We start from the raw sequence: 27,536 nt of genomic DNA on the forward strand, positions 1-27,536 counted from the left end.
CTTCCATCTGTGCTGACAGCGGTGGGCTGTTCCAGACGGAGCCGTGCAACATTTATGCATCTGTGCAGCTGTAAAGCTTTGTGTGGCTTATATCTTTGTTTTTACCAGCTGCATAAAAGCTGTTTAACAGGGAGTTCCCCCGCGAGCTGAGTGGGGCCCCACACAGTGGCAGCCTGCACACCCCATCCTCCCAAATGTCTCATGACCTCGTTGCCAGATACGGTTACACCGAGGACAGAAGATGAGTCACCATCTGCATCTAGAAGTGATTTCATGACTATATGACAGGCGCGTGCGTGCGTGTGTGGGTGTGTGCACGTGTGTGTGGGCGTGTGTGTAGAGCAAGGCCCGATGAAAATAAAAGAGGAAACTTAATTTAGACTGTGGACATGATGAAGAGGAAGAGGATGAAAGCAGGAGGATGAAATCTGGATCCTTCAGCAGGAGCGTTTGGAACAGAAATCAGGGACCTCTTGTCGCAGCCTGGGCGCCATGAAAATTGGGGCGAAGATATTCTCGCCTTGCGTGATTCTAATCCGCACTGGGGCCCTCCTCAGATGGCGCTGATGTTCCCCAGGTTCACACCAGGATGGTGGCAAGTGCCATCCTGCATTTAGAAGGAAAAGGCGTTGTGCTAGTTGCGCCACAGCACCCATAATCATTTAGTATTGTTCTCTTCCATTCGGGGAAAAAGACCCTTTTCAGCAGATGAATGCAGGATTTGTCTGATTTATGTGTAAGATGTCTGCTGTCAAACAGGAACTTACTCAGGGATCAAAGAATATGTGTTATCTTCAAAGAAAAAAGAGAAAGTTAAGGGATTCAAATTTATTCAAGCCAAACTTGGTGCTAACTCATGCTTACCACCACCATTTGTGTGGAACGTGATGTTTTTCTCTTAGAAATGTAAGGCTTTAACCTTCCAAAGACCCTAGGAAGTGGGATTGCAACATTTAATTAAATGATTTTACTGAGAAGTGACTTTATCTTCCAAAAAAACTGTCCTTTTTTCATAACAGAATTTTTACACGCTAGTAAAACAGGCTGGCTTTCACATTTCTCGTTTCTCTGCTGCGTCTTAAAAAAAACAGATTCCAGGTTTAATAGCGTAATTATTGCCGTGATAAGATTCACAAATTACTTTGCTTTCCTTTAGAAACATCTATTGGGTCGACAACACAAACAGCAGGATTCAGGTTTCATATATTGTTTTCTACTTTTTCACCTTGACGATGAGCTTTGATCTCATTTCTCCTTTAATGCAGGACAGTATCTCATTTAATTGCAACAGATTTTCCCTCTTCCTAGCGCTGCCCAAACCCAAGGACAGCTCTTTTAATTCTGGCCCCTACCTTTTGAGCTCCAGAGCTCCTAATTTATTATACTTGCAGAATACAGATCACATTTATGTATTTTAAACACACTTGTCTTATTCTGCTTCAAAATATACACTTTAAACCATGCTCTCTGCAATTATTTCTATTCTGGGTCAGTTGATATGACAAGAGATTTGTGATGAGAGCTGAAAATCAGAGTATTATGGGCCTCATTTGTCTTGATGCCGATCAATAAGCTTCAATTAGGACCAACGATCTGGTTTTCATAGGTGTCAACACGGCTCTTTAAAGTACTGCAATCTACGCCGCGTTTTCACGTATTTCTTTTGAAAGAAGTGGTTTCATTGGATAAAGTGTGTACCAGAGGAAGCGCGCTGTTGTTGTAATCAGCCGCAGATTTGTCGAGGTCTTGCTGCAGCGTTGTGTTAATGTGCAGAGAACAGGCCTGGTGTAAATGTCAGGTGTCAACAGTCTTCACCGCAGGGCGCAAAAGAGCATCATTATCCTGCGCATTGGTGGTCAGAGACCGTTGCATAACATTAACACCAGTCAGACGCAGAGGATTCACAGCAACACGGTTTCAGGCTGCAGACGAGCAAAAGACGGAGCGCGCCTCAATGGAGCATAAAGGAGATATTTATCACGCCTGCATTATAAACTGTGAGTGATTAAAAATACAAGAGGTCAAAAGGGGTCAATAAAATGCTTCCATCTGAAGTTTGTAAATGTCCATTTCATATTCAAGGATCATTTAGATCACCTTTGCTGCAGGAGTTCTGCTCTAAAACGTCCACGTTTAGCTGAACAGATTCAGGAAAATCTGGAGATAAACTTCCGAAAATATGTGGATCGCTGTTCTAAATAGTTTTAATTGGCATTGCTTGTGTCTTCCGTGCTCTCGATTTCGGGATTCAGGAATGGCTCGTGCCTTTCACAACGATAGAGAAAATTTAAGGCGCGTCCTCAGTCACTTTTGCAGCATGAAGCTGCTGTTTACCAGATGTTTGACCCAGCGTTTGTGCTTAGAGGAGCTGAAAAGAGTCTGGTCCAAAGGGGAGAAATGAAGAAGAAAAACATGCACTTCCTGACTGGGACCGATGGGTGGCGGGTTCCAAAGTCCAGCACTGACCTGCACCTTTAAAAGGTTGAAATGGTTGTTGTTTCTGTTGTAAACAAGACAACAAAGGTGTGTCCCCACCCTCAGGTTGCCACAACATAAGGGTCAATCGGCCAAATTTCTTTTCCCCCATTTTACCTGAATGCAGCATCGCGATGACAAAGAGCCGATGCAGCTAAAAAGTCCACTCAGTCAAGTTCATCACCAACACACGAAGAATTTTTGAATGTATGTGTGCAGGGAATAAAAGACATCGCCCTGGCTGAGATCGAATCAAACTCATGGTAATAACACCTAGATTTACAACACAACCCCTCCGCTATCCTCTACACGCTGATTCGAGAGGCACTCGGTTCGGGACTTCAAAGAAACAGGATGCAATTTCATCAAACTGCACGTAATTCTGCAGTTGTGAGTACAGCTGCGCGCAGCCATCAGCGCTCCGCTGTTCAGCAAAACTGAGGCCGTCAGAGAGATACGTGTTGGAGCGATATTATGTTTGGCCTCCCGGTAGTGGGTGCATTTGCAAGAGAAAATAGACACACTGGGGCTTGTAAACACAATCCTTCGTAGCAGAACCGGTGTTGTCGACGCAGAGAGGACGGAAAGAGGAGAAAGTGAAGAAAGTTTAGATGGCATTTACCTCTCCGCACACTTACGCCGCACACTTATGCTCTTCCAGAGAATGGAACAGCTGATTGTCGCCGTGATAGCAGCGCTAACGGCTGAGCTGCGTGATGTGTGGGGGCCATGAAAAGCCCTCGCCGCGGTCTCTGGGATAGTGCTTTCCAGGTGATGAGAAGAGAAGATTGTTTGTTGGTTTCCAGTCTTTGATGGCACCAAGGTAGAATGCCCTCACCGCCTCTGGCAGCTTCACAGCGTCGCACCACTGGGGGCTAGAAATACAAACCTTTTTTCATCAGAGTTAACGCCTACCTTGGCCTTTGACCCCACGGGTGAAAGAGGCCTTCTAAATTGTTTCATTAAAAGACTGCAAAGGAGAGCCAAAGAGAGGGAGAGATACATGTTGAATGAGGGATAAAGAAAAACGCCTATGGAAGGCCGCCAGTTGCCATTTGACGTGTATCTCTGACTCTCCCACCCCTGCACCAACGTGCAGGAGCACATGTGGCGGCGTGACGGCTGATATCCTGCTGCATGTCTTGGATGGAGCAGACAGAATTTCTCTGAAAGGCTCTCAGGATGAGTAAGGCAGAGGGCTATTTGTGGTTTGTACTCCTGCCCAGAAGGGAGGCTTAAAAGTGGAAGCATCACTGCATCAAGAGTGCAACTTGGCTCCGCACATATTATTGAATAGCACACAAAATTAATTGTTTAAGTGGATGGATGGATGAATGGATGGATGAATGAATGGAGGGAAGGATGGATGGACGGACATATACAAAAATAGGAAATTAGGATAGGAAATAATCCAGAGAGCAGACAGGTGCACCCTGCAGGCTGAGATAGGTGAGCAGGATATTATAAGAACAGGTATCAGCAGTCGAGCCAGGAACAGATGGTGAGACAGAGGTACGCACAGACAGGATCCTCCTGCAGACGAGCGCGAGCGTGACCCTGCAGACACGAGGACGCTGTCACATTCTAGAGCTCGGGATCCTCCGAAGGCTGTTAAAATTCACTGTTTCTGTTCGCACTTCCATCCATCCCTCTGTTTCGGGGACGTCCTCCACGTCCCTCGTCCTTCAGTCTTCGTCCCTGTGTTGCTCTGAGACCGGTGGGAAAGTACAGGAATCCCACCAAACACCAGCGTCTGACTGCAGAGTTTCCGAGCAGGTTTGTGTTCCTGGAGGAAAAAAAAGTATGCTCAGCTGGTAAATTATTCATTACAGGTAGGAGAGAGACGGTATAATCTAATAATCTAATAGGAAGATGCTTTCAGAGACTCTTTAATATAGCACACAGTTAAATAAGAGTAAATTAAATTTCTCTGTGATTGCTGCTGCATTTTCTTGCCTAAGCTTATGTTGGTTATTAAGGCCCTACTGGTCACTGGAGAGGAGCCACAACTGAACACAAAATCAAATCTGTAAGATAAACACAGTGAATTTCTACTAAAGGTCCAAGTTCTTATCAGAAATCCGAACCGAACATGTGCGTTTTCTTTTCCAAGCAGAGCAAATTTTAAATTTGTTTTTCATTTCATGTTGGAGAGCATTATGGGATTTGTAGTATGAGTCCTCTGGGATAATAGACATGAAAGTATCTTGGAGGACTTTAGTTGTATCAAGGAACCATCTCAGGACCCTGCAGGGAGACCTGCGAACCCCTGTGGCGGGTTCACCGTATGATTGTTACATAGTTTTATCTGTGGGCAAAACATCAACATTAAACTTCCAAATCTGGCTGTTGTGCACAGTTTAAAGGTTTTTCCTCTGATCTTTTTGGTTAATCAGGTTCCATCTATTAAAAAATATGCCGGGAGATTTGTGTGCTTTGTAATTTTCCAGTCATAAATGAAAGAAATAGGATGTGGTTGAACCTTTCGCGGCTTCCGAGGCGACGGGCTGCCTCATTTGAAACATTTCCCGGTGCAACCTTGAGCCACAAATTTGTTTAAAAAAATCCTGAACAGACCAGCAGCATCTTCCAACTCTCCCTCAGTTACTGTTAGTGAGGACGGAATTCCCAATGCAGATGAGAGGTGGTGCATCAATCCTGCCTGAGACTGCCAGGCAGCAACAGATGGCTTTCACTCCAATTCTGCCTCAAACATGCCCAAATAAAGTTCAACAGCAGTCACGCGCCACAGGCTCGGTGTTTCTGTTAGCAGCTGGTGTAGCTGTGGGACGATTCTGTCTGAGTTCAGTGGGGGGGTATATTTAGACATGTAGCATTTAACCCGCTTGCTCAGGATACTCTGATCACTATTGTTTAATTGCTGTGATAATGCTGAATATTTACCTCTAAATAGATGCTTGTGACACTTTCTTGGCACTTTAATCTCAGGAATTGACATTTCGCAGGAGTGCTGTAATATTACTTTTCCCCCGATGATTTCATTAGAGCAAACATCAGACTCCCGGCAATGTAATGCGGCCGATTCCACAGATAAACCAAGCCGTTGGAAATATATGATTGATTGAAATTTCAGTCCCCTAATGGGGAAACAATATAAAGTGCAAGGATTGCCCCTTGAATGCAGATAACCTGTTAAGCTCTTTGACAGCAGCTACGTCGAATGGAAGAAGGGACTCGTGGGGGCTCACTGAAGGTGATCCGCGGGTCAGAATTACTACTTAAGGATGCAGTCAAGTCTTTCAGAATTCTCCTCAGTTGGCCTGAGGACGCCGTATAATATGGAAAAAATAGCAAACTAGATTTTATTTTGCTAAAACATCAGCTACTGCGAACCTGCTAATGTACACTTTAGCCGAAAATGTCTTTTTTGAAAATTTTTGCTTATAGGTTCTAATAATTTTGCGTCAGTTTCTGAAGAAAGTCACCCAAATTCCTTCAAATGGGATCACGGTTTCCATGACAGCACTCGCCTACCTGAACTGGGTCCAGAACACGAAAGTCCACAAATCGGGATATCAAATCCAGAACCTCCCTGCTATGAGGTGAGGTTCTACAACTCGACCATCCTAGGCAACACCTATTCTAGCAGTCATTCTGATTTTTGAGCACCCCATCACTGGACACCTGGTTCTCCTGTGTTCTGAATGACTGTTGAGCTCCAATATTTGTCCGGTGCTCCTCTCACTCATCAGAACTCTGCTCAATCCGACCTGTAGATTCCTTACACCTTACAGCAAAAATAGGGGGATTCACATTTCAAGGGAATAGTATTAAAACAGAAAAGGCCAATGCTGTACAGGACTTAAGAGTATTAACGTATTTATAGGATGTGAAGTACCTTTAAAAGCCTGGCTGGACCTGCACAACCTTGCAATATAAACCTCCCATCCTTTCCATTACAGCTAAACGCCTACCACCTGCTCAAAGCCACTGATTAATGTAATTGTCATATTCCTGTTGCCAGCTATCGGGCAAACAGTGCTCCCCCCACCCCCCACCCCCAGGGGAGTGATATGGAGAAAAATGAGTGTGCATTTGTTTTCAGCTCAGTTGAATGGAGGCTATTTGCTCATGCACACGTTTGTGGTTTCAGTGCTACTTAGCTTTGCGTTAGTTTAAATATCTGAGTCAAGCTCCTCTGCTCACTTCGGTGACACCGGCCCTTGTTTTTCTTCTGCCTTTTAATGTTTTTTTTCCCATTCTTTGAATCCCTTTTATATTCTTCTGGTGTGCCCTGCATGTCTCGGTCTGATTAAGGCTCATTCTAATCAAGACCTCCTTTGGAGTAAAATAATCAAAAAGTGGTGTTTTTGCATGGTGGTGTCTCGTTTCAAGAATGAGCTGCGTGAGGTTAATATCCCAATATTCCCCATTTGGGAAACCTGGTCACTGTTGGTCGCGTTGCTTTGGGAATTCTGCGAGAGCGTCAGCCACATTAAAGCGCTTTTCATATTTTAATTCTCTGTCTGCATAGTTCATTCACTCTCCCAAAAAGAATTCACACGGAACGTTATCCTGATCTTTATGATCCCAAACTGGAAATTCTGATGCAAATCAAACCATCAACACCGTATTAATCAGCGATATTGCACACTGGATATATTCTGATGTTTTATAGAGTTCATTTCATTTCACAGCAACACTCCATTCTGATTCAGGAGGACCCCCCCCCCCCCCACCACCACCATTTTGAAATAAACCTTTTGGGTGGGGGGAATTATTGAAATGGGAGGAGGACAGACAGAGTCATGAAAAGAATTGCTGGGCATGGCTGGTGTGTTTCCTGGTTGTTTACTGGGATGGATGGATGGATGCTGCAGCAGACAGAACTACAGCCCAGTCGGTGTTTATTAATACATAAATGCGTTTAATGTTTTAGAGGAACCATCCACGTGTGCTGTTCCCATCTGGACAAAGAGGTTATTCCATTTGACATCCTGGAAACTTGCAAAGGAAATAAACTATTATAATATTAGGCGTAGCAAGATGCTGAGCAGCGGCATTATTATTGTACAGGTGAGCCTCAGGCTGCCCATGATCAAAGGCCTCTAGAAGGTGCAGTTTTACTGTGTTGGGGGTCTGGAGGGGTGAGAAAACCAGTCAGTGTCTGGTTGGACCATTTACCTCATGCATCTTCACAGAGTTGATCCGGTTGATGATTGTGCCACTGCTCAATGGCTGTGGGACGTTTAGTTGTTGGAACTTGGCAGGAACTGTCATTCACGCTGATCCAGCGCGTCCCAAACATGCTCAGTGGGTGACGCGTCCCTAAGTCTGCTGGTCATCCAAGATCTGGGATGTTTTCAGCTTCCAGGAATCATGTACAGATGTTTGCAAACTGGGGCCGTGAAGCATCCTGCTGCAACATGAGGTGATGCTCGTGGATCAATGGCACAACAAAAGGCTCCACAATGGGCCTCGAGATCTCATCACGCTACTTCTCTGCATCTAAAACGCTGTCAATAAAACACACCTGTGTCGTGACATCAGCCAACCTCTCACACACCACCTGTCTCTGCCCTGTGCAGTGAAAACTGGGATTCATCCGTGAGGAGAACACCCAAGACAATAGTTCCGTTCCAATTCAAAAACCGGCTCGAAAGTCCCTTGAAATGGCGCGGCTGTGACATCCAGAGCAGGAACAGAGACGCAGGAAAGGTGTCGAGGTCCCACGGGCGTGGAAGACAAATATTGATCTTTCCTCTGTGTGCCGCTTTACATACAGCTGTGAGTGGATCTGAGAGGGTGCAGCGTTTTTAAACTGAGGATGAAGGTGATCCAGGCCGTGGCGCGGCAGGTGTCAGGATCACACTCAAGCGCTGACGTCCAGTCCAACATCGATCGCTCCATCGTGTGGCATCTGCTCCAGTTTGGGCTCCTGTTGTGCAGAAAATATGCTCCGTTGTAAATGATCTGTTAAGTCTCTTTTGTCGTTTGAGACGGACAACACAAAACTCCCCTCCGGGGCGGGGAAGCTCACGTCCGCATTCATTTATTTAACGAGCAACGGGATTCTTTCTCTCACGCTCAAGGAAGGAACGGAACAAATGTTTCAGCGCAGCAGCAAATATCAGTGAAAGTGAGTCACGGATGTGGAGCTGCGCCGGACAGAATAACTCGTCTTCCGGTCCCGCTGCCTCTGCCGCGGCTCCTTTATCTCTCTGGGCTCTTTGGTGAGTCACCTTGCATGTCTGAGTAATTACACACACCCACAGATGTGCACATGCACAACAACAACAACGCAGACACAAACAGACGTGCGAAGAACAGACGGAACAATTGATTAAAGTTGCTTTGTTGTAAGCGAGACAAACTTCGATAGAGGGGCCTGCGGTGTGTGAACCCCTGAAAGGATGAAATGGACGATCTGCCCAAAGACTCCGGACGCTGGAGTCTCAGGCTGCTCTTGTTGAGTTTGTTTTCCTGTTTGCTGCCGGTGTGTTTGGACGCCTTTGCAGAATTCAGCTATCTGTCCTCATGTCCCGTGCCTTGTTTCCTCCCCATTTTTTCCTTTTTTCCCATTTTTTTCACTGTCCATCATTTGTGGAGGAAGCCATCATGTTCCACATATCAAACTTCATTTTTATCTCACCAACTTTAATTGTTGGTCTAATTAATTTCACATTAAGTCCCCCTCACATTGATTAATGGACATCAGTTGTGGAACTCCAGTCGACACCACATGACAACTGAAATTTGTAACCTCGTTATGATCGTGCAAGAATATGTCCCATTAGTGGAGTCGAAGAGGCTCCGAGCGAGAGGTTTGATGACTTTGGAACACTGAAAATAACCTTAAATAATCAGGATTTGACTGATTGTTCCAAGATCATCTTCTATAATTTACAGAGGAAGATCTTTGATATTTGCAAAAACGCTGATTTAACCCTCAAAAATGACTGAATGAGTTGTGAATCCTCTAACCTGAAGCAAAGGTGGTGCAGAGAGATTTAAATATGCTTTCGCTGCTCCGTCACACTCCGACTTTGCTTGAGAATGACATTGACGTGGCGCCGCGACCGTATATGTAAGACACGTCTTGGCAAACTTCCTTTAATGTCTTTAATGTCATCTATAATATATACAAGATCACATGGTCCAAATTTGATTTTGTCCTTGAGGATCATGCCAGTGCTGAAAATGGGAACGTGTCTCCATAAATAGAAGCATCAAAAAGTCTTACGCAAGGCAGCTTTTGATTAATTTAGACCCTGAACAAAGGAAATGCAGTGTAAAGAGTGTAAATATGTGTATCAAAACTCTGGGCGGAAGGGGGAGGAGTCAGAGGGAAGAGACCTCCTGCCAGGTTCTGTGGAACATCTCTGTGTGCGGCTGAAGGTGCCGCAGCTCCTCCGAGAGTGTTGCCTTCTTGCATATTAAGTAAACACGGCCAGGACGCACCTGGCAGCAGCAGGAAGTTGCTGCAGTAATTCCATTAAAATGATCCCGCTGTTTCATCCAGAGATGAGAAACCGCTGCCATCTTCTATCTGGTTCCGTTCGCCCACCGACTCGCACACATCTGACGCAAAGAAATAACAGGATCAGAGCGAGGATCAAAGGGCTCGTACGCACGATGACGAGGTGCGTCGGGTTAGCATTGTCGAGCTCCCCCCCCATGGGTGTAGAAAAAGAGAGCTTAGCTTGAAGAGCTTGACTCCTCTTATGAATTAGATATGACATATTAGAGAGTGCTTTGAATTAATTATGATAAAGGATTCCAGCTTCATTCCAGTATTATAATGGGTTACCTTGACAAAGGGCTAATTATTTACAGGGTGCGGCGGGGCCACACGTGGTTCTGTTAAGCTCCATTTTATTCTTTAAACAAATTACGTTACACAGCAGTTGGCATATTGAAAGAGGGATAGTAAATGTCTTTCTTTTTTCTATTTTAAGACGCGCAGCCTTTGAAAATCGAACTGAGGAACGGAGCTTTCAGGTGTTTAAAAAGACGTCGGCGCACTGGCAGCCTGGATTTGTAATTGACTGTTTCCAAAAACGGAGTGACAGCCGGAGACGCTCCGAGACAAAAGGACGGCATCACAATGGAAACTCTGAAGCAGATAGACGTGTCATAACGCATCACTCATTTCAGAACTGTACCCTTCTGAGTAGTCCAATGAAGACATAAATGGGGGGGGGGATTTCTGCAGCCACAGGTGAGGGAGACCTGCAGCTGTATGCAAACCAAGGCACACGTTCACGCAGAACAAAAGACCAAATAAACACGGGAGGAACGCGTCGGCACCTCCTGGCGGGAAGCCACAGATCCACTGAGCTCGGAATGCTAATAACAGGAAATTTTGAAACAGATTTGCGTTCTTAGCAGGTAGCTCTTTCAGCTTTATCAAGAGGTCAGCGCACAGTGTGAGGCTTCCTCATCACAGATAATGATGTTTATTACCCCAACAGGAAGTTATTTAGTCAAATTTGTGCACAAGCTGGGGAAAAATGTATATGTTAAGTCTAAAAATAACAGGGTGCTGTCAGGGTGATCACCGCCCCTGCGGTTACTGACGGTGATTTCAAGGGCAGTATTCAATTAATTGGGTCCAAATCATCCTCAGCCTTGAATGAATATGTGCCTCGGTGCACAAGGTTAAACATTTGAGAGCTGGAGAGAATGCCTGCCTGCTGCAGTGTAGCCGTAGAGATTTCCCAGCGCATTTGCCTTTCAGAGCTCAGTCCTGATCAGCATTTAAAAATACTCGCTAATTACTTTAAATCAGTCTGATAAACCGGCTATTGAGCGGTAACCGAGCGTGGCTTCTCAGCTGAAAAAACACAAATTAGTTCCTTTGTGAGGCAGATTTACAGGTTAAATGAACAACTCGTGGGCTGCGGGCGGTTAGCGTTAGCATTAGCAGGGGTGTATTCCTCACCGGGGTGACGTGCAGTCATGTCTTTATTCTCTGTACGGGGAAAATAAATTACAGCTCCACAGATTTCATTGTGGAAGATGCAATGTTGTCACACTAGACACCCCGTTAATAGGTGCAAGCAGCATATGATGCTGTGGGTGGATGATAAAAAAAACCAACCTGCAGCTTTTGGCTGGAGTCACCTAATTATCTGTACGATTTGTCATAATATGGCAGAGTCGGATCAAACATGATAGAGCTTCACCTCTGCTCGCTCTGACACTCGATCAAACAAACAGGATGCAGTAAATTCCGTCCTGATGGAGAACCAAAAGGAAAACAGCACTAAATCACATGTGTATGTTTAAGCCATACGAGCCTCTGAGGGATTAGTCAAGATTAAATAACCCAGAGGGCAACAAGAAGCCAACGTACACCTTAGAGAATTGATGGAAGCCGACTGGATGGACGGAAAGAGGGAGAGAGGCAAGAACGGTGGACTGGGAGAGACCGAAATAGGATGTTTTATTAGAAATATCAAGCCGGCGCTCAATGGAGTGATCCAGTTCATTTAAAAATGCTTGAATTAGCGAATGAGTTCATAATCCGGAGCCTTTTATCAGGTCATTACTCTCCGGCGCCTCTCTGGCTCATTTTAACCCAAACCTATTCTTCGTTGGGTGTGGAGTGGAAACACATTCTCCTCGTGCTTGTGTTCACAACCTTCAGCAGTTTTCAGATCAGCTCACACTCAGTCCTCAGCGCACAGCGAGTGCGTTTACTCCTGGACTCCCCAAATCTGTTACGCAACAGTCAGTTTCTTCTTCCACATGTTCTTTTGGGTGTCCCAGCTGATTTTAAAGTAGATCCTCTGACAACTCCTACTTACATTAAACATGTCTTTTCCTTTATGGGGTCATTGCCATAGAAACACAGGAGATTCAGATTTATGGGATGAAGCTTTATAATGCAGGGATATGGGAGCGACCAGTTTAAACTGAACTAGAGTGTAACAACTTCAGGAATGAGGTCTGACACAAGCGTATTTCCATTAAAGGCTCGCAGTCAATGTTTATTGGTGTTTGTCCATATCTGAGGTTTACAGCACATTAAACCTTGAGAATTAAGATGGAGGAATAACTGAAACCAACAGGAGACTCTCACGCCTTAATATTTTGTCCTCATCTGACTTAATCCATCTAAGGTAACACATTCTCCTAAATGGCTACTGGCATGCCTCCAAATGGCTCTTAACCAGGAAAAATGTCCGTGTGGTAGGACGCAATTTAAATGCAAAGCCCGTGAGGTAATTCCAGGTCAGTGGAACCAAAACACGGCGAGGGGGGAGGGAAAAAAAATCTATTTTTTTGTACCACGTGGGTTTAGTGGGATCAAAACAATGTCCCTTGTGATAGGAGGCCTAATCACACTGTCTCAATAGAGATCAAAGCAAACTATGTTATTTTCGTCTGGAAACCATCAAACTGAAGTACTTTCGACACACAGATCAGTATTTGCTTTCTGCCAGGATGAGGTAAATAATTTGTTGCCATTGTTGCCATCATTTGACAAAAGAGCCGTTAGCAGCAGCGCTATTGATTTGCTGCTTCCGTGGGCATGCTGGCTCTGAAGAGATGTACTCCGCGTCCTCTAAAACCTCTTAAAAGATATTAAAGGTATCTAATTATCTCAGGAGGCTTCAATTCATCATGATTGATCCTAATTTTAGAATATTAGTCTTTGATGTTATCTTTCCGAGATGAAAGAGACGGCTCGAATAAAAAACTAAACAAATAATTGAACTAAAACAGAAGGATCTGCATCACATGACCCGGAGTGGCAGCGAGTATCTGAGCCAGGGTCCAAATTCCCTTAAATTAAAAATCAATAAAGGACACGGAGGCTAAACGGGCTTTTTTTTAATCTTATACTTTGAAGATTCATAGCAGAACGTAACCTTTTGAAAAGAACCTTCAGAGTTTGGGGTTTTTTTTGGAACTCACTCAACAGAATCGCTGTGAAGGAGGTGCCCATTCCGGCCTCCCAGCTGACTCCATCTTTCCACTTTCATGTCACTCCCGTTTATCCAATGATAGCCGTCTCAGACGTGACACTTTTCTCCTGTGGCCTGAACCATAAATAGGACCTAAATATACAGAAAGAGTTGCCAAAGCTCAAATCATACGGGTTACCTCTGAATCTTCAGCTAAAACTAAAACAGTGCATAACTTCAATCTCTTTTCTCCGGGCGCATTTTCCTCCCACTATTTTATGATGCTCCGATATGTTTGCTAGCTGAGGGTGGCGGCGGGTCGTGACGGTACCAGTGCTATAGATAGATGATGCGTTCCCGTGTCCAACGGTGGAGGTGAATTAACCGAAGCCTGGAAATGGGCGCTGAGCACATTTGCAGTGACCAGGAAGCAGAGCTCCTGTGTTGTTTTCCTGCCCCCCCCCCCCCCCCCCCCCCGCAGGCACAATAATGAACACTCGAACCGATCAGCGTGTGGAGGAGTGCCGAAAAAGCTGAAAACACGTCTGGCTGTTTGAGCGCTTGTAATTTTGGCCTCCCGTTTTAGAATAATGGGGGTTGAAGTGTTTGTTCCTTTACTACAGGTGACCAAGCGCCGCTCCTCCTTTTTGCGCGGGCGATGATGAAGAGCGGATCGTCTGCAGGTAGCAGATGCTGTGTGCCGGAGCTCAAGCCTCCAGCCTGACAGTCAGATTTCACAGCTGTGCAGCGCTGAACATATTAGCATTTTAACTGGTGCCGCCCTTTGTAGCATTTCCATTTTAATTGCCTGGATTTTTTTGCATCGGCTCAGTTGTCTCGTTTGCTCCCCATTTCTTATAAAAAAATGTCAGCGTTTCGCAAGGTCCGCATCTGGTCGCTAACGCTGAGGTAGGAGCTGGTACCCCGTACCCAGCTACGGTTTCCGCTACTTCCTGTGGCATAACCAGGCCAAGAAAGGTCAAAATAATCGGAAGCCAGGAGCGGGTCTTGTTCCTCTTGCAATGACGATCAGATGTCCTCCGGGCAAAACAAGGTTGACAATAATCCAATTTTTTATTTAGTCTTTTTTTAATAAAATACACACTTCACCTGGTGCAGCCTGTGTGTTCTGACATTGGGGTTTTCTCATCTTTTATAAGTCGTCTTTTTCAAAAGTTGGCCTCACCCGAAGAGCTGCGAGGACATTTTTGGTGCCTGATAATTTGCAGGACCTCGGGGCTTGGGGAGATAGCGGAGTGGCTCCTACAAAGACTTCCTCTTGTCAAACAGATGAGACACAGTCTTGACTGACGCTCTGACTGGTCCCGAGGCTGTTCGGAGTTCTTCCCGCTCGCTGGCACGCCGTCCTCTGCGCAGATGTGTCCAGATCAGCGGTTCCACCGCGTGTCCCGTCTTCTTTCCACGTGTTTTGTTGTAAATCGTCCTGTTCGCCTTTGCACAGTGAGTTACAGAGGTCAGTCCAAAGAGTGTAAAAAAGGCAGTCAGTCGGGCCACCAGAGAGCCAATCAGAGTTTTATGGACTTCCCTGTCAAAGACACTCAGCAGGGCAGTCCATCATCGCGCTGTGGGTCACGGGTTGAAGTTTTCCTGGGCCCAAGTGTCAGTATTTAAGTCAGGGAAGCGCTCTGCACAGTGACCCTAAAGATTCAAGACTTCCAAAAACAATACCACCACAGAAGAAGGAGGAGTTCATGCTAAATCCTTGATATGTTCATTTTAGCTCGCGTTCATCTCAGCTCACATTTGCCTGTTGTTCAGCAACTAAAAATACACTTCCCGGCCCTCTGCGTTTGTTATCTGGCATGACTGGGAATGCTGGACTGCTTTAGACAAATCTTGGAAGCAGGATGGGAAATAAACGCCAAGAAGAACTAATTAAATGTTAGCTTCAGATAAAGAAACGGATCCAGGAAATTAATCGGCGGGGGGTGTTTGCAAATATGCAGTTCCTGTTTGAGAACATGTCAGATTGATTAAGTGGAGAACATACAGTATTTATGTGGATAATTTGTCCCAGGTATCCCGTAGGAACGTTTCTCTGGCGGTGTTCTCGCTCCTGTCACATGCGCGCTGACGTCACCGGCACATCTAATTGCGACAGCACAGACCTCAGCTCGCACAGGACCAAATTAGTTGTCCAAAGCAGATTTGCTTTATCTGAAATGGCTCTTAATTGACTGCTCAAACAAACACGACAGGATGCTGCGCCGCATTAACAGCCACTCCGAACCAGTTTGATCCCAGTTTTTATGGCGTTCTCCTGGAAAGCTTCTTTCCCCCCACATTTTAAAACTTACACATTGGGTCGTTCGGAGCTTCTTCCTGAGTGTGAAGGTGAGCGAATGGTGTGTGTCCTGCGGCGGACTGTCCAGATGTGCTCTTGTCTCTGGGATGGACCCCCACCGTGACCCTACAGGTGGGTACCTTCAGAAAAAGGATGCAACTTTACCACCGATCAGCATTCTTCTTCAGACAAAGACTTTATTTACAGTCCAATTCTTGCATTTTCTGCCAGTATTTGCTCGATTACAACACGTGTTTCCGATTCAATTTCAGTGGAATCCGTCGGGAGCTGCCTAACATTAATCCTCGCTCAGCTTAAATTCCTCAAATTAGCGTGACAAAGCGAAGAATCCCACATATAAACAGCGGTGCCGCGCTCCCTGTCCTCTTTAACAAGCTTTAAGCCGCGTGCTGTGTCACACACTCACCGCAAGTGGGGTTTGCCTTCCAGCCTGCTCGGCTCCTCTCTGTTCTTGCCTTCCTTATGTGTTTATGTGATTAAGGTGACAGTCAGAGGGCACACTATAAAAATGCCAGTCACACCGCTCCAGGGCAAGCGCTACGCTACTGAGCAGCTGTTGCTATGTTACTGCTAGGAGGGGAAAAGATGGTGGGTGGGTGACAAGAAGTTGTTAAACTTCAAGAGGTGCATGTTTTTTCGTAAAGCCTTTTTTCAGCTTGACTGAATACAGGCTGACAGGTTCTTTTACACCGTTGAGTTGAGGAGTTATGGAGCGACGCTGCAAGGTAGAAGATGTTCTATTATTTAGCTAATCATTAGCATGTCTATTTTTAGCCAAGGCTCTGGGGATGTGGGTCAATCGGTCTTGGACCCAGACCGAAATACCTTGGCAGCTATGGATTTCCATTACACTTGGTTTGTAGAGGATGAATCTTTTTTTAATATGGCGATTTCTGGCAGAAGTACTGTCCTGCTGATGTGCGGCTAAAGCCAGGCAGGCATTTTTTTAATAGCGGTTGTATCATGAACATGCAAGGAAAAAATGAAAGATTTCCACATTCCCTTAACCTTTCTTAGGCATTTGAAATTTGAAAGCTATGAAGCTTCAGACAAAATCCGGCTTAGAGGCAAGTTTGGAGTGGACATTTGATGAAATCTTATCTTCATAATTTTATCAAAAGAGCATGTAGGATAGTGTGAATATCACCCCTGAGCCTTGGAAATAGATGGAAAAAAGACAGAACTGGGACTTTTGTATGGGAACAAATGGGTAACAGTGTTTAAACGCCAGGAAAATATTAAAAACAGCACGATCAGGAATAATCAGCTGTACAAGATGGTGTGAAGACTTTTTAATGAGTCACTTTCTTTGCAAACGTGCACATGGACGCCACCATTCTTGCCACTCAGGCACGACAATCGTCGGCGCTTCCCCAAAAAAAGCGCCAGGTGTCCTGAAGACGGGGCACGGGCATCCTTTTAGGCAAATCCTCTCCCCCTTGGCTCTCTGCAGGCTTTTGCAGTGAAATGTATTCAGATCCTGGCATGCTCCCACCACCGCTAGCAAATGGATTCTGTATAATAAAAACTCTAAATTGAATTCCTGAATTTCAGGGTCACCTTACCCATTTGGCATGGGCGTCTTGTTAAAGGCTTCCGACTAGTTTTCCATGGAATACCAGTGTTTCTCTGTCTGTCGGCTTGGTTGGGATCGTTTTTCTTTAATCGAATCCTTGACTGTGTTTTTGTTTGGATGGAAAATGTGGGTTTTTTTTCTCCTTACTCCTTACTTTTCCATTAGAAAACAACCAGCAGCTGCCTGCCCATCAGCACCATCTCTTTCCAGCGGATGACCATTATTTCGGGGTTCTATGTGACTCCCTGGCCACTGTTGAATAACTGAACTCTTGTTCTTTTGGCTCTGCAAACTTCATCACCTGTGTTGGGCTTTCCGGCTCAGCCGGCTGCGTCTCATTGATCCGCGTACACGGCGGCAAATCCCACCTAAATCCACCTCGCTCCAATCAAATCTGCCGGGCTTGATAAAGAAAACAAACACGGGCCCACGCCTGTGTTGTGAACTCCGTATCAGATGAATGCGTGCGCGTTTTAAGAAAGGTTGCACCTGTACGCAGACTCTGGTTGGCGGTGATAAGCAATACGGCCGAGGCCGAAACAGCCGAAAACCAATATTTACAGTCGCAGATCGAGGGGAAGTTGCGTAATAATCAGAGTCGTGCTGATGTTGAGACAAAGCTGTGCTCACCGTTAGCATTTGCTATCAGCTAGTGCGTACTGGCGGTAAATGTGGAAAGGATGGGGGTGGTGGTGGTGGTGGTGGGGTGGTCACGCGCAGCAGGTACATGCAGAGCAGCCTTTGGGGGATGTGCTGGTCGTGACGTGTGCGTTTCAGATCCTTTTCACATGTCCTGCCTGCAAATGTCCTGATTTGCTGCATCCACCAAGGAGGTTCCGTCTGTCTGTCTATAAATGGGGACAATGGGCCGAGGCGGAGCTGTTTTGGTGATGTTCTGGGTTTCAGAGGGACTTTTGACCATAAAGTAACCTACTGCATAATGCAGCCTTGTATTACGACTGTCTGTATAGACACTATACTGAGGGGGAAAGTCACAATATATGTGGGGAAACGAAGTGTTTCACTCTGCAGCACTGCTCAAAAACTGTGACTAAAGAGGAAGGGGGAGGAAAAGAGTAAATAGTAGACATGAATTCCTCAGGAGGTGAAAGACTTTGACTTATACTGTTGTTCCACCACAATCGCGTTTGCTTTTGCAGTAATTAAACCAAATTTGTCAGCGCAACTTTCAGCCACTGAGCAGCTGCTGTAGAAACAACTTCAGGCCTTAAAGAGACCATTAGATCGTCGTTGTTTCGCAAATAAACTGCAGCGAGACTCCAAATCTCCAGCAGAAAGACAACAGTGTGAGATTTGTGTGAAACTGCGTCTGTGAAAAGGGCTCATGGGACGTCTTTCCTTCATTATGCATGATGAGCTCGAGCTCTGGCCGGCCAAACAGGCTGCGACGCGCCCGCTAACAAGTCTGCTGTCTCAGGGCTGGAAGAGCCGAATATCTCCATCAAGTGATACTTCGAAATGGAAAATTGGAACAGTAGGAATAAAGACTGCTTCCACACTACAGGAGAAGAGATTTCTAGATGGATGCAGCTGCTGTGCACAGCAACAAAACAAGGCCAGGATTTTTGTGGAAGTTATGTGTGAAGAACGGGATTAGCATAACAACGGTGTGAAAGCCAAGGCAGCGCCGAGTTTTTGTTGGTGTGACGGTGTGTGGAAAGATAATTTTGAAATGAAATGCATATTAAACAAACGAACCGCCGTGGAGTTAATGCAATTTTATTCACTTCCCACAAACCTACAAGCCGAACGGCGCGGTTGGAAACGCAGCTTTGCATGTCAAGGCCGGCACATCAGGAGCCGCGGCTAAACGCAGACGACAGAGGAGTCAGAAGGATGACTGCGGTGACTGATCGGAGAGAGAGCGCCCGGACAGAGGTGTGGACAGAAGAGCAGGATGAAGGAGACGGCGAGATAGAAAGTGAGGAATGGGGAAGGTTCTGTGTGAGCACTTCCTTCTTTCTAATATGGGACTTAAGCTGGGGAGCTGGAAAAGGCATCAGTGTGTTTTCCTTCATTTCGGAATTAAAAATATCAACCCGATTAGCATAAAAATGTTCGGATCGCCTCTTGCTCCCTTTTCCTCCGTCCCCGAGCTGCATTCACAGAAACATCCAGATGACGCTCCGAGACGGATTTCCAGGTTACAGGCGGGAGGACAAGGGAGAGGGGAGAACAGGGAGCATGAAAGAGAGGAACGAAAAGAGCCCAGAGATGTTTCATTTGCATATCACAAATTAAAGGCAGAGTTATGTAATATCCCCGTTTGCTCAAGGAAATAGATGCTCATGTTCCGAATACTGACGATGTTATACCCAAAAGAAAAAGTTACATGAGTTCATATTACAAATGCTGTGTATTTCAGCGTCTAAGCTGAGGGCAAACTCTGGTGGTGAGTGCAGTTCTGGATGTTATATAACTTAAAATATAGTCTGCTGGCCTTTATTCTGCTTGCAAATGTTAAAATGATGTCAACAAGTTTGATTCAATAGGCCCACAGAACACATTTAATGTGATTTATATGTCCAGGTTCTACTGAGTATATTTATACAGCAGGACAACACAGGCGTTCCAACTTTCCTGGGAAACTTGTTGGGAAAGGGGCTTAATGCGCAGTAAATTTCAGTTTCGCCCCAAGTTCGCGTATAGTTTTTGTCCAGACTCCTTGAAAAATCAAAGGTTCTGAGCTTTAAATGGTAATAATCCAACTTCTTTGTGACTCTTTGCGCCTCTGAACCTGTTTACCTGCAAAGTGCTGCTGTCCCAATCCAGGAAAATTCCATATTTAATGGCAAAGAATCACAAACCCTGACTGTTTAACTGACACACCTGATGTCATGAGCTGAGGGATTCTCACACTCTTTTAAAACCCCCGAAAGCCAAAACGCCTCAGCTGTCCACAGTTTCTTCTTCTCACAGTCTATTTCCACTGGGTGGCCTCCCTTTGTTGTGCTGTTGGCCACTTTCAATTCTAAAGAAGCCTCCCCAGCCTCCCTACAAACATTTGATGGCTCCACCTGCAGACCATCACCCAGAGGAACGCGCCCGACAGTGTGGCGTGTCACACAGACTGTCATAGGTTTGCGGCCCTTTGAGGCACCTTTCGCTCTCTTCGCGCGTGCAGAACATCACAGTTGGAGTTTTGCATTTAGCTTCCGCAGCCGCCAAATACGACTCGTGAGCGAGTGTTCTGTTAATGTCTCAGGTGGCTCCTGGCGGTGTTAAAAACAGAAGGTTCTGTCTCCTGCGGCGGCAGGGTCGCGCTTTGAAAGGAACAGAGGAATGCTTTGATGTTTCCGGGGGAGGTATTTCAGGGTTGCACACAGTCACCATGACGCTTTGGGGTCTGTCACCAAGTGAGTGGGGATTCTGTCACATTGTTTTATTGTCGTAAGCACATTTTCGGTTGTTTTCTTAAGACTTTTTTGCCGCGTTTGTCGCTTTTATCACGAATCACATCAGTTTGGTTTCACGTGAGAAACGAACTTGAACTTTAATTGAGTTGAGACGTAGAGGAATAAACCGAAGGAGACAAACCAGTTGATTTAAGCTTAAAACATCTAAACCTTGGCTTGGCTTTTAAATTTGAGGGTTTCTGAATTTAATGATCCGGTGTTTGCTGGTCTGTCTCCACTCTGAGCACAAGAATTAAGACGTTCAAATGATCGTGCAGGAACAAAGCTTCTGTGCGGTTTGGAGCGAAAACGTGGGAAATATTCTGACGTTTGAAGTAACCGACCTGCTGCAACCCTCCCCATTGATTTCTTTTTTTCCCTCCTGACAGAACTTTATTCTCATGAAAGGGTTTCCGGTGATTCATGTGTGGAAGTGGAGCACTTCAGGTGATGCTTTCCAATGAGAGGAAAGACCGAGAATTTCAGGAGAGAGTTTCTCTTTTGGTTTAGACCAAACCTGAGGTAGAGAAGGTGCAGTTGGTAGGAACTTGAATTAGAAGCCGCTTCATCGCACCTCTCTCAGCTTTATTGAATTCTCATAGACGAGACCAGCAGGAGACGCGATAAAAGCTTCACAAATGAACTGATCTCCAACCAGCCGGGCAGGAATTTTCTTACAGGTGAGGGAAAAACACACGCTGGGACTTCATGCCGGAGCCGGCTGTCTCCTCCACCCTGCCACACGTCACACACAGCCTGTTTCCCCAGCGTGTTGCCAGCATTGATACTAAACCGGGAGGAGTAAATAACCTAATCTTCATGGTTAATGAGCTGCGGCCATTTCTTCTTCTTCTCGGCTGCCCTTTGATGACGCCGCTGCTCTTTTACACAACCTGCTTTTCTCCATCCTTCCCCTCGGTCTTTCTGCGTAATTGGATGTCCGTGTTCCTCCCGGCGGCCGTGACTCTGCTGGCTGTTGCATGGGTCAGAGGTCACCCCCCTGCAGGGAGTGGGCCGTCCCCGAGCACTACCCGCCCCAGGGAAGAGATGCGCCCGCAGGGGTCTTAAGTGGAAAACAGCGCTGATTCTGGGGGCCTCCTGCTGCATTCACACCAGGAGGGGAGCAAACAGAGCACACATGGACGAGTACAGCGGGAGGAAGACGGGGGGAGAGGGGGAGGGGGGGGGAGAGAGAGGTCAACTTTAGAGAGAGAGGGGGGAGAGGGGGAGAGAGAGAGGTCCACTTTAGAGAGGGGGGGAGAGAGAGAGAGAGAGGTCCACTTTAGAGGGGGGGGGGAGAGGTCCACTTAGAGAGAGAGGGGGGGAGAGGGGGCGAGAGAGAGGTCCACTTTAGAGAGAGAGGGGGGAGAGAGAGAGGTCCACTTTAGAGAGAGGGAAGAGAGGGAGGAGAGAGGGGAGAGAGAGGTCCATTTTAGAGAGAGAGGGGGAGAGAGAGGTCCACTTTAGAGAGAGAGGGGGGGAGAGAGAGGAGAGAGAGGAGAGAGGTCCACTTTAGAGAGAGAGAGAGAGGGGGAGAGAGAGAGAGTCCACTTTAGAGAGAGAGGGGAGAGAGAGGAGAGAGAGGAGAGAGGGGAGAGAGAGGTCCATTTTAGAGAGAGAGAGGGGGGAGAGGGGGGAGAGGGGGAGGGGGGGGGAGAGAGGTCCACTTAGAGAGAGAGGGGAGAGAGGGGGAGAGAGAGGGGAGAGAGAGAGAGAGAGATTGGTCCACTATAAAGAGAGAGGGGGGAGGAGAGAGAGAGGTCCACTTTAGAGAGAGGGGAGAGAGAGGGGAGGAGAGAGAGAGGGGGAGAGAGAGGTCCATTTTAGAGAGAGAGAGGGGAGAGAGAGGAGAGGGGGGGAGAGCGGTCCACTTTAGAGAGAGGGGGGAGAGAGAGAGAGAGCGGTCCACTTTAGAGAGAGAGGGGAGAGAGAGGAGAGAGAGAGGTCCACTTTAGAGAGAGAGGGGGAGAGAGAGAGTCCACTTTAGAGAGAGAGGGGGAGAGAGAGAGAGAGGTCCACTTTAGAGAGAGAGGGGAGAGAGAGAGGTCCACTTTAGAGAGAGAGGGGGAGAGAGAGAGAGAGAGGTCCACTTTAGAGAGAGGGGAGGAGAGAGAGGTCCACTTTAGAGAGAGGGGAGAGAGAGAGAGAGGTCCACTTTAGAGAGAGGGGAGAGAGAGAGGTCCACTTTAGAGAGAGGGGGGAGAGAGAGAGAGGTCCACTTTAGGGGGGGGGAGAGAGGGGTCCACTTTAGAGAGAGAGGGGGGAGGAGAGAGAGAGAGGAGAGGTCCACTTTAGAGAGAGAGAGAGGGGAGAGAGAGAGAGGTCCACTTAGAGAGAGAGAGGGGAGAGAGAGAGAGAGGTCCACTATAAAGAGAGAGGGGGGGGGGGAGGGAGGGTGCAACAACTGCCATGCGTGGTTATATTGTTACATAGTTTTCTCCTTTATTTCCCAAGGTATCGGTTCCATTCCTTAGATTTTCCTTGATTTAAAGGTTCTGTTAACATGTTTATGAGACTATTTCAGGTTTTCTATGACGAGTTGTGGCGATCTATCAACATCTGTATTTACATTCAAACAAAAGCTACAGATGAATAATCAAAGAAACCTTTTCAGGGACCCACCTTTACGCCTTTTTGTCCACGTCTACTGTGTATTACGTGACGGTGAAAGACTGAAGGAAGGAAGCCTTCCGCACTGTCAGAGTCTTGTTGCAGTTTTTGCTTTCTAACAAAGCTGCAAACGGAAGTCACAAACTGATATTAAACAGTGGTATTTGTGTCTTCAAAGAGAAACCTGGACGGGTATTTCTGTTTTTGGATTCAGAGTGAGCTTTTAAGGCCTCAGTGGCCATGTTGGAACTGTGGGCTGGTTCCTAATTATCAAAGACCAAAATAGCATCAGCACCAGAAATAATAAGTGCAATATTTTTAAAAAAATCTCAATTTTTTTTCAGTGTTTTTAAGGTTATGGCAGTCTTTAAAACATGGAAAATCTCGCCACACAGCATATTCAGTATATCGGTGATGCCTTTTATTCATCGAGTTGATTAAACACTGGTGAAATCTTTTTACTCTGCAGCTCAGACGTAAACATGAGAGAGGCAAAATGTCCTTCATTCATGGTTTTTATTATTCAACACTAACTTTCCTGCAACTCAAACTTTGACTTTGAATATTTTATCCAAATCAATGTTTTATTGAGGGGAAAATGATTCCCAGCACTGTTTACGCGCTGAGACGGCTCAGCCAGCCGGTGAAGGTGGAGGGAGGGCAGCAGGCCCCGTACCATATAATACTGAGCCATCCTTTCCCAGCTACCTCCTCCAGCTTCTCCGCGGCTGGATCCAGGTCTGGATGGAAATGTTTCGTGTCCTTGTCCCCAGGTCCCAGGGGTCCTCCGTGGCCTCGATGGGAAGCAAAGTTTTGAACTCGTCCTGTTTTAGCTTTTTAAACAGAAGGTTTTTTTCTTGTTGACAGAGTTTTACAGCTTTTCAGAGGACAACCGCAACACATTTACCCAGCTAGATCATAGATTTCAATATAGAATTTATTTTTTTTACTGCGGTTTCCCAATGATGTGGCCGTCTACGGCGCAGTATTGTTGTAAATTCCTCCAACACCTTGAATAATAGATGTGAGATTTGGTAAGAAATGGAGGACGGATGCAGGGAGAGAGAGAAGAGCAGCTTGGCAGCAGGGAGGAATATACGTTACAAAGAGAGTAGAGCGAATAATGCCACAGCCCAGCTTGACCCGACGTTACACAAATTACGGTAAAACCCAGTTATGACAGACTTTAGGGAAGGCAAAGAGAGGGAAGCTGCTCTGCCAGTCGGCCGGTTACACTCAAAGCCGCAGGAGGTGCTCAGCATGGGGACAAACGCAGCACAGCAGGTTGCATCTGGGGGCCATCTCCAAACCTTTTACCAACAAATATTACATTAGTAACGCTCTAAACTGGGTCACTGTCACACTCAGACCTGCAGGATTGCTCAAACTTCCAATTCACCCTTTATCTTGAAGAATATAGACAACAACCACCCCCAACACCAAATTTAGCTTATTTAGCTTAACTTCTTTAGCAGTAAAGATCATCTACATGATAAAACATCATCAGGACATCGTGGCTCGTGATAGTAAGCCCAGCCCTGTTTCAATCATCGTCCATCTAACTTACAACATCAAGATGAATGAACTCAATCCTCAATTCAACGACGACCTTCTTAATGTGACTAAATCACTTTCCAATTAGCTGTGTGTATTAAATGATCCAGATGGTGGATTCTTCATCCTCTGATCTCCTCCATCAGTCGTGTGACTGATCTTCCTCAACAGTAAGTGAAGCAAATGACTGAGTACGGAGCCAAGCGGCGGTAGATTTTCATGGTGACTAAAAGAAGTTTTAGTGACAGATCCATCAACTCATCTCTTCAAAATCACATCCCAAAACATCTGAAGGCATTTTGTTTAGTTAGCTACTATAGCAGCACAATCCAGGCTAACACAACCATGTAAAATTGGCGTGTGTGTGTGTGTGTGTGTGTGTGTGTGTGTGTGTGTGTGTGTGTGTGTCTGTGCACAGCATGTGAACTTCACTCCAGAATGGTGTTGTAGCTCTTTTAGAGCAGCGTTTTTCCTTATGTTTACTTTTTTTTAGAAGCATTATGCAAAACTGGATTGATTTTAGGGAAAAGTGGGTGAGGGATCCAAGAAGAACCCATTAAGAAACCTTTATTAGTTGGTTTTGGCAGCGTTTTGAGCCCTGAGTGCTTCAAGAAATCTAAAGGAGGGAGTAGAAAGGGAACAAAGCACAAAGCGTCAAAGGTAAAATCAGCAAAGAATTGCACCATTGTCGGGAAAAACGTTGATGTTAACAAGATTTCTTTTACGTTTTTTTTTGTTTGTTTATCATTTTTGCTGTTTTTTGAGCCCTTTGTGTGTGTGTGTGTGTGTGTGTGTGTGTGTGTGTGTGTGTGTGTGTGTGTGGGAATGACAATAAACCGATGGTGACGAGCACATTATGTCTCTTTCAAATACACAGTTGAGACGCTCGACAGTCGTAGCTCAGCGTTAACACGAGTCGACTGAGAGTCAGATCTGTCACATACGTGAAATATGACTGACCTGCACTCCTGACAGGCATTAATCAGAAGAAACAGACACGGGGAAGCGAAGGCCCTGGAAGTTCACACCTTTTTTTACTGAGACGCGAGCAAACAAGATGTGAGACCGAAGAGAGAAAAAAAAAAGCTGTTAATTGTGAGGCTCCTGGCCCCTGGTGTTATATCTGTCTGACACGTGTGCTTCCATTGGGACATGCAGAGAACATGAGCGTGGCGCTGGCTCAGGGCCTTTCTGTCATTTCTCCTTACTCTGGCTGCTACTTTCCTCTGGATGGCTCGCTGATGACAGGGAGGATAAGGATGAATGCCGAGAGGAGGGAAATAAGGACGGGGTGCAGATTACAGGGTGCCGCTGTTGATTACACCTATATAGGCCCCTAAATGGGGAGTTGTGCGGTGCTTTGTGTGGATCCGAACTAACACTGCCCTCTGTGTGTCTCTCTCCTCAGGCTCGGTGTCTCTCAGCGTGTTCCTGGTGTCTGTTGCGTCCGTCGTGTGCGCTGTTTGGCTGGTCGCTCTGTGTGGCGTCTGCACCTGGTGCCAGCGCAAGATGGTAAGATACATTGCATTTCCACGCCTTGAAGTGTGCACGTTTGACACAAGCTGCAGTACGTTTCAAATAACATCTTAGTGATTCCAACAGCTGCCGACCAAAGGAAGACATGAATGCTAAAGGATGCACGCAAATTCCCTCACTTCTAAAGGGGGTTGCAATGATAATAATCAGTATCTTCTGTGTGTAGGCGGGAGAAATGGGAATAAAATGCTCAAGACAAGCAAAACGCACTAGTAAAGGATCAAAAAACATGTGTATATATATATATAGCAGAGCTAATAATTAGCATAGTTAGTAGCACCCCCAGGGCTCATCCTCATGGATGGTCATTTTTAATCCTCGAGTAAAGTCCATAATCATAACGTTAGTTTCAAACCCCACTGAAGACCAAACAACGCACATCTAAACCGCTAATGTCGCTAAAGAGTCCAGCGACGTGACGATGTTGTTATTTGAGGGGAGCCAAAGTTGCATCCTCGACTCTGTCATTGTAGAAACTGTTGCCTTCAGGGATCAAGCTAAGACTTTATTTTTCGAGTTGTTCTTTTATATTTCTCCAATGCCGAACTCTCCTTTCTTTGCCCACACATTCTTGTGGTGCTGCAAGGAGAACAGAGTGGGCATCCTCGACTTTCTGTCCGACCCTGCGACCTTGAATCAAGCGCATGTTGTGAACAACCCTTGCTTTGTTGTTGTACTGCCTTTTTTTTGTCTAAATTTCTTTTTTTCCGCGTGTTTGGCCGTGACTGCAAACACGATTAGAGACCTTTGCGCTCCCTGGAAGCAGCGAGTTTTGTGCATCACGGCCGACCGCCCGCAGCCTTCAGCGCCACCATATTGATTTCTACAGTAAGGCCTGTAATGATTTTGACGATGGCACGCTTCTCTTCATTGCCGATCACGTGCCGACGATCGAGACTGAAGTGCAAAAATGTCACAAATGGGGCCGATTACCAGGAGGACTCTGCTATTTCCCACAAAAGCATCATTTAAGTGAAGCGAGACCATATAAATGTTGTGGTCAAGGGACACAAATGGCAATTTTAGGAATATTTGGTTTGTTTGCCATGGAAAATGTTGGCTTTTCTGCCATTTTTGGTCTTTTGTGCATGGGTTTTGCAGTATTTGTCTAAATATGGGACGCCACCACTGATTCCATAGCAGCCACATGCATTCAGGAGGCAAGA

General features: G+C 46.0%; 1 protein-coding gene across 3 annotated transcripts in view; it reads left to right on the top strand.

Annotated features, from left to right (window-relative positions):
- syt7b (synaptotagmin VIIb) overlaps window positions 1-27,536 on the top strand; it is a 59,000-nt gene that overhangs the window by 1,146 nt on the left and 30,318 nt on the right. For 2 of the 3 annotated variants that reach the window (XM_057024880.1, XM_057024885.1), the window contains exons 1-2: window positions 19,097-19,196; window positions 26,243-26,346. In XM_057024880.1, the coding sequence (XP_056880860.1) occupies window positions 19,112-19,196; window positions 26,243-26,346 (189 nt within the window). In that variant the 5' untranslated portion in view covers window positions 19,097-19,111. Of the gene's footprint in view, window positions 1-19,096; window positions 19,197-26,242; window positions 26,347-27,536 lie in introns of those variants that run through there. The other variant, XM_057024882.1, reaches the window with a different exon arrangement.

This window comes from Takifugu flavidus, chromosome 2, assembly GCF_003711565.1.
Source record: "Takifugu flavidus isolate HTHZ2018 chromosome 2, ASM371156v2, whole genome shotgun sequence".
NCBI lineage: Eukaryota > Metazoa > Chordata > Actinopteri > Tetraodontiformes > Tetraodontidae > Takifugu > Takifugu flavidus.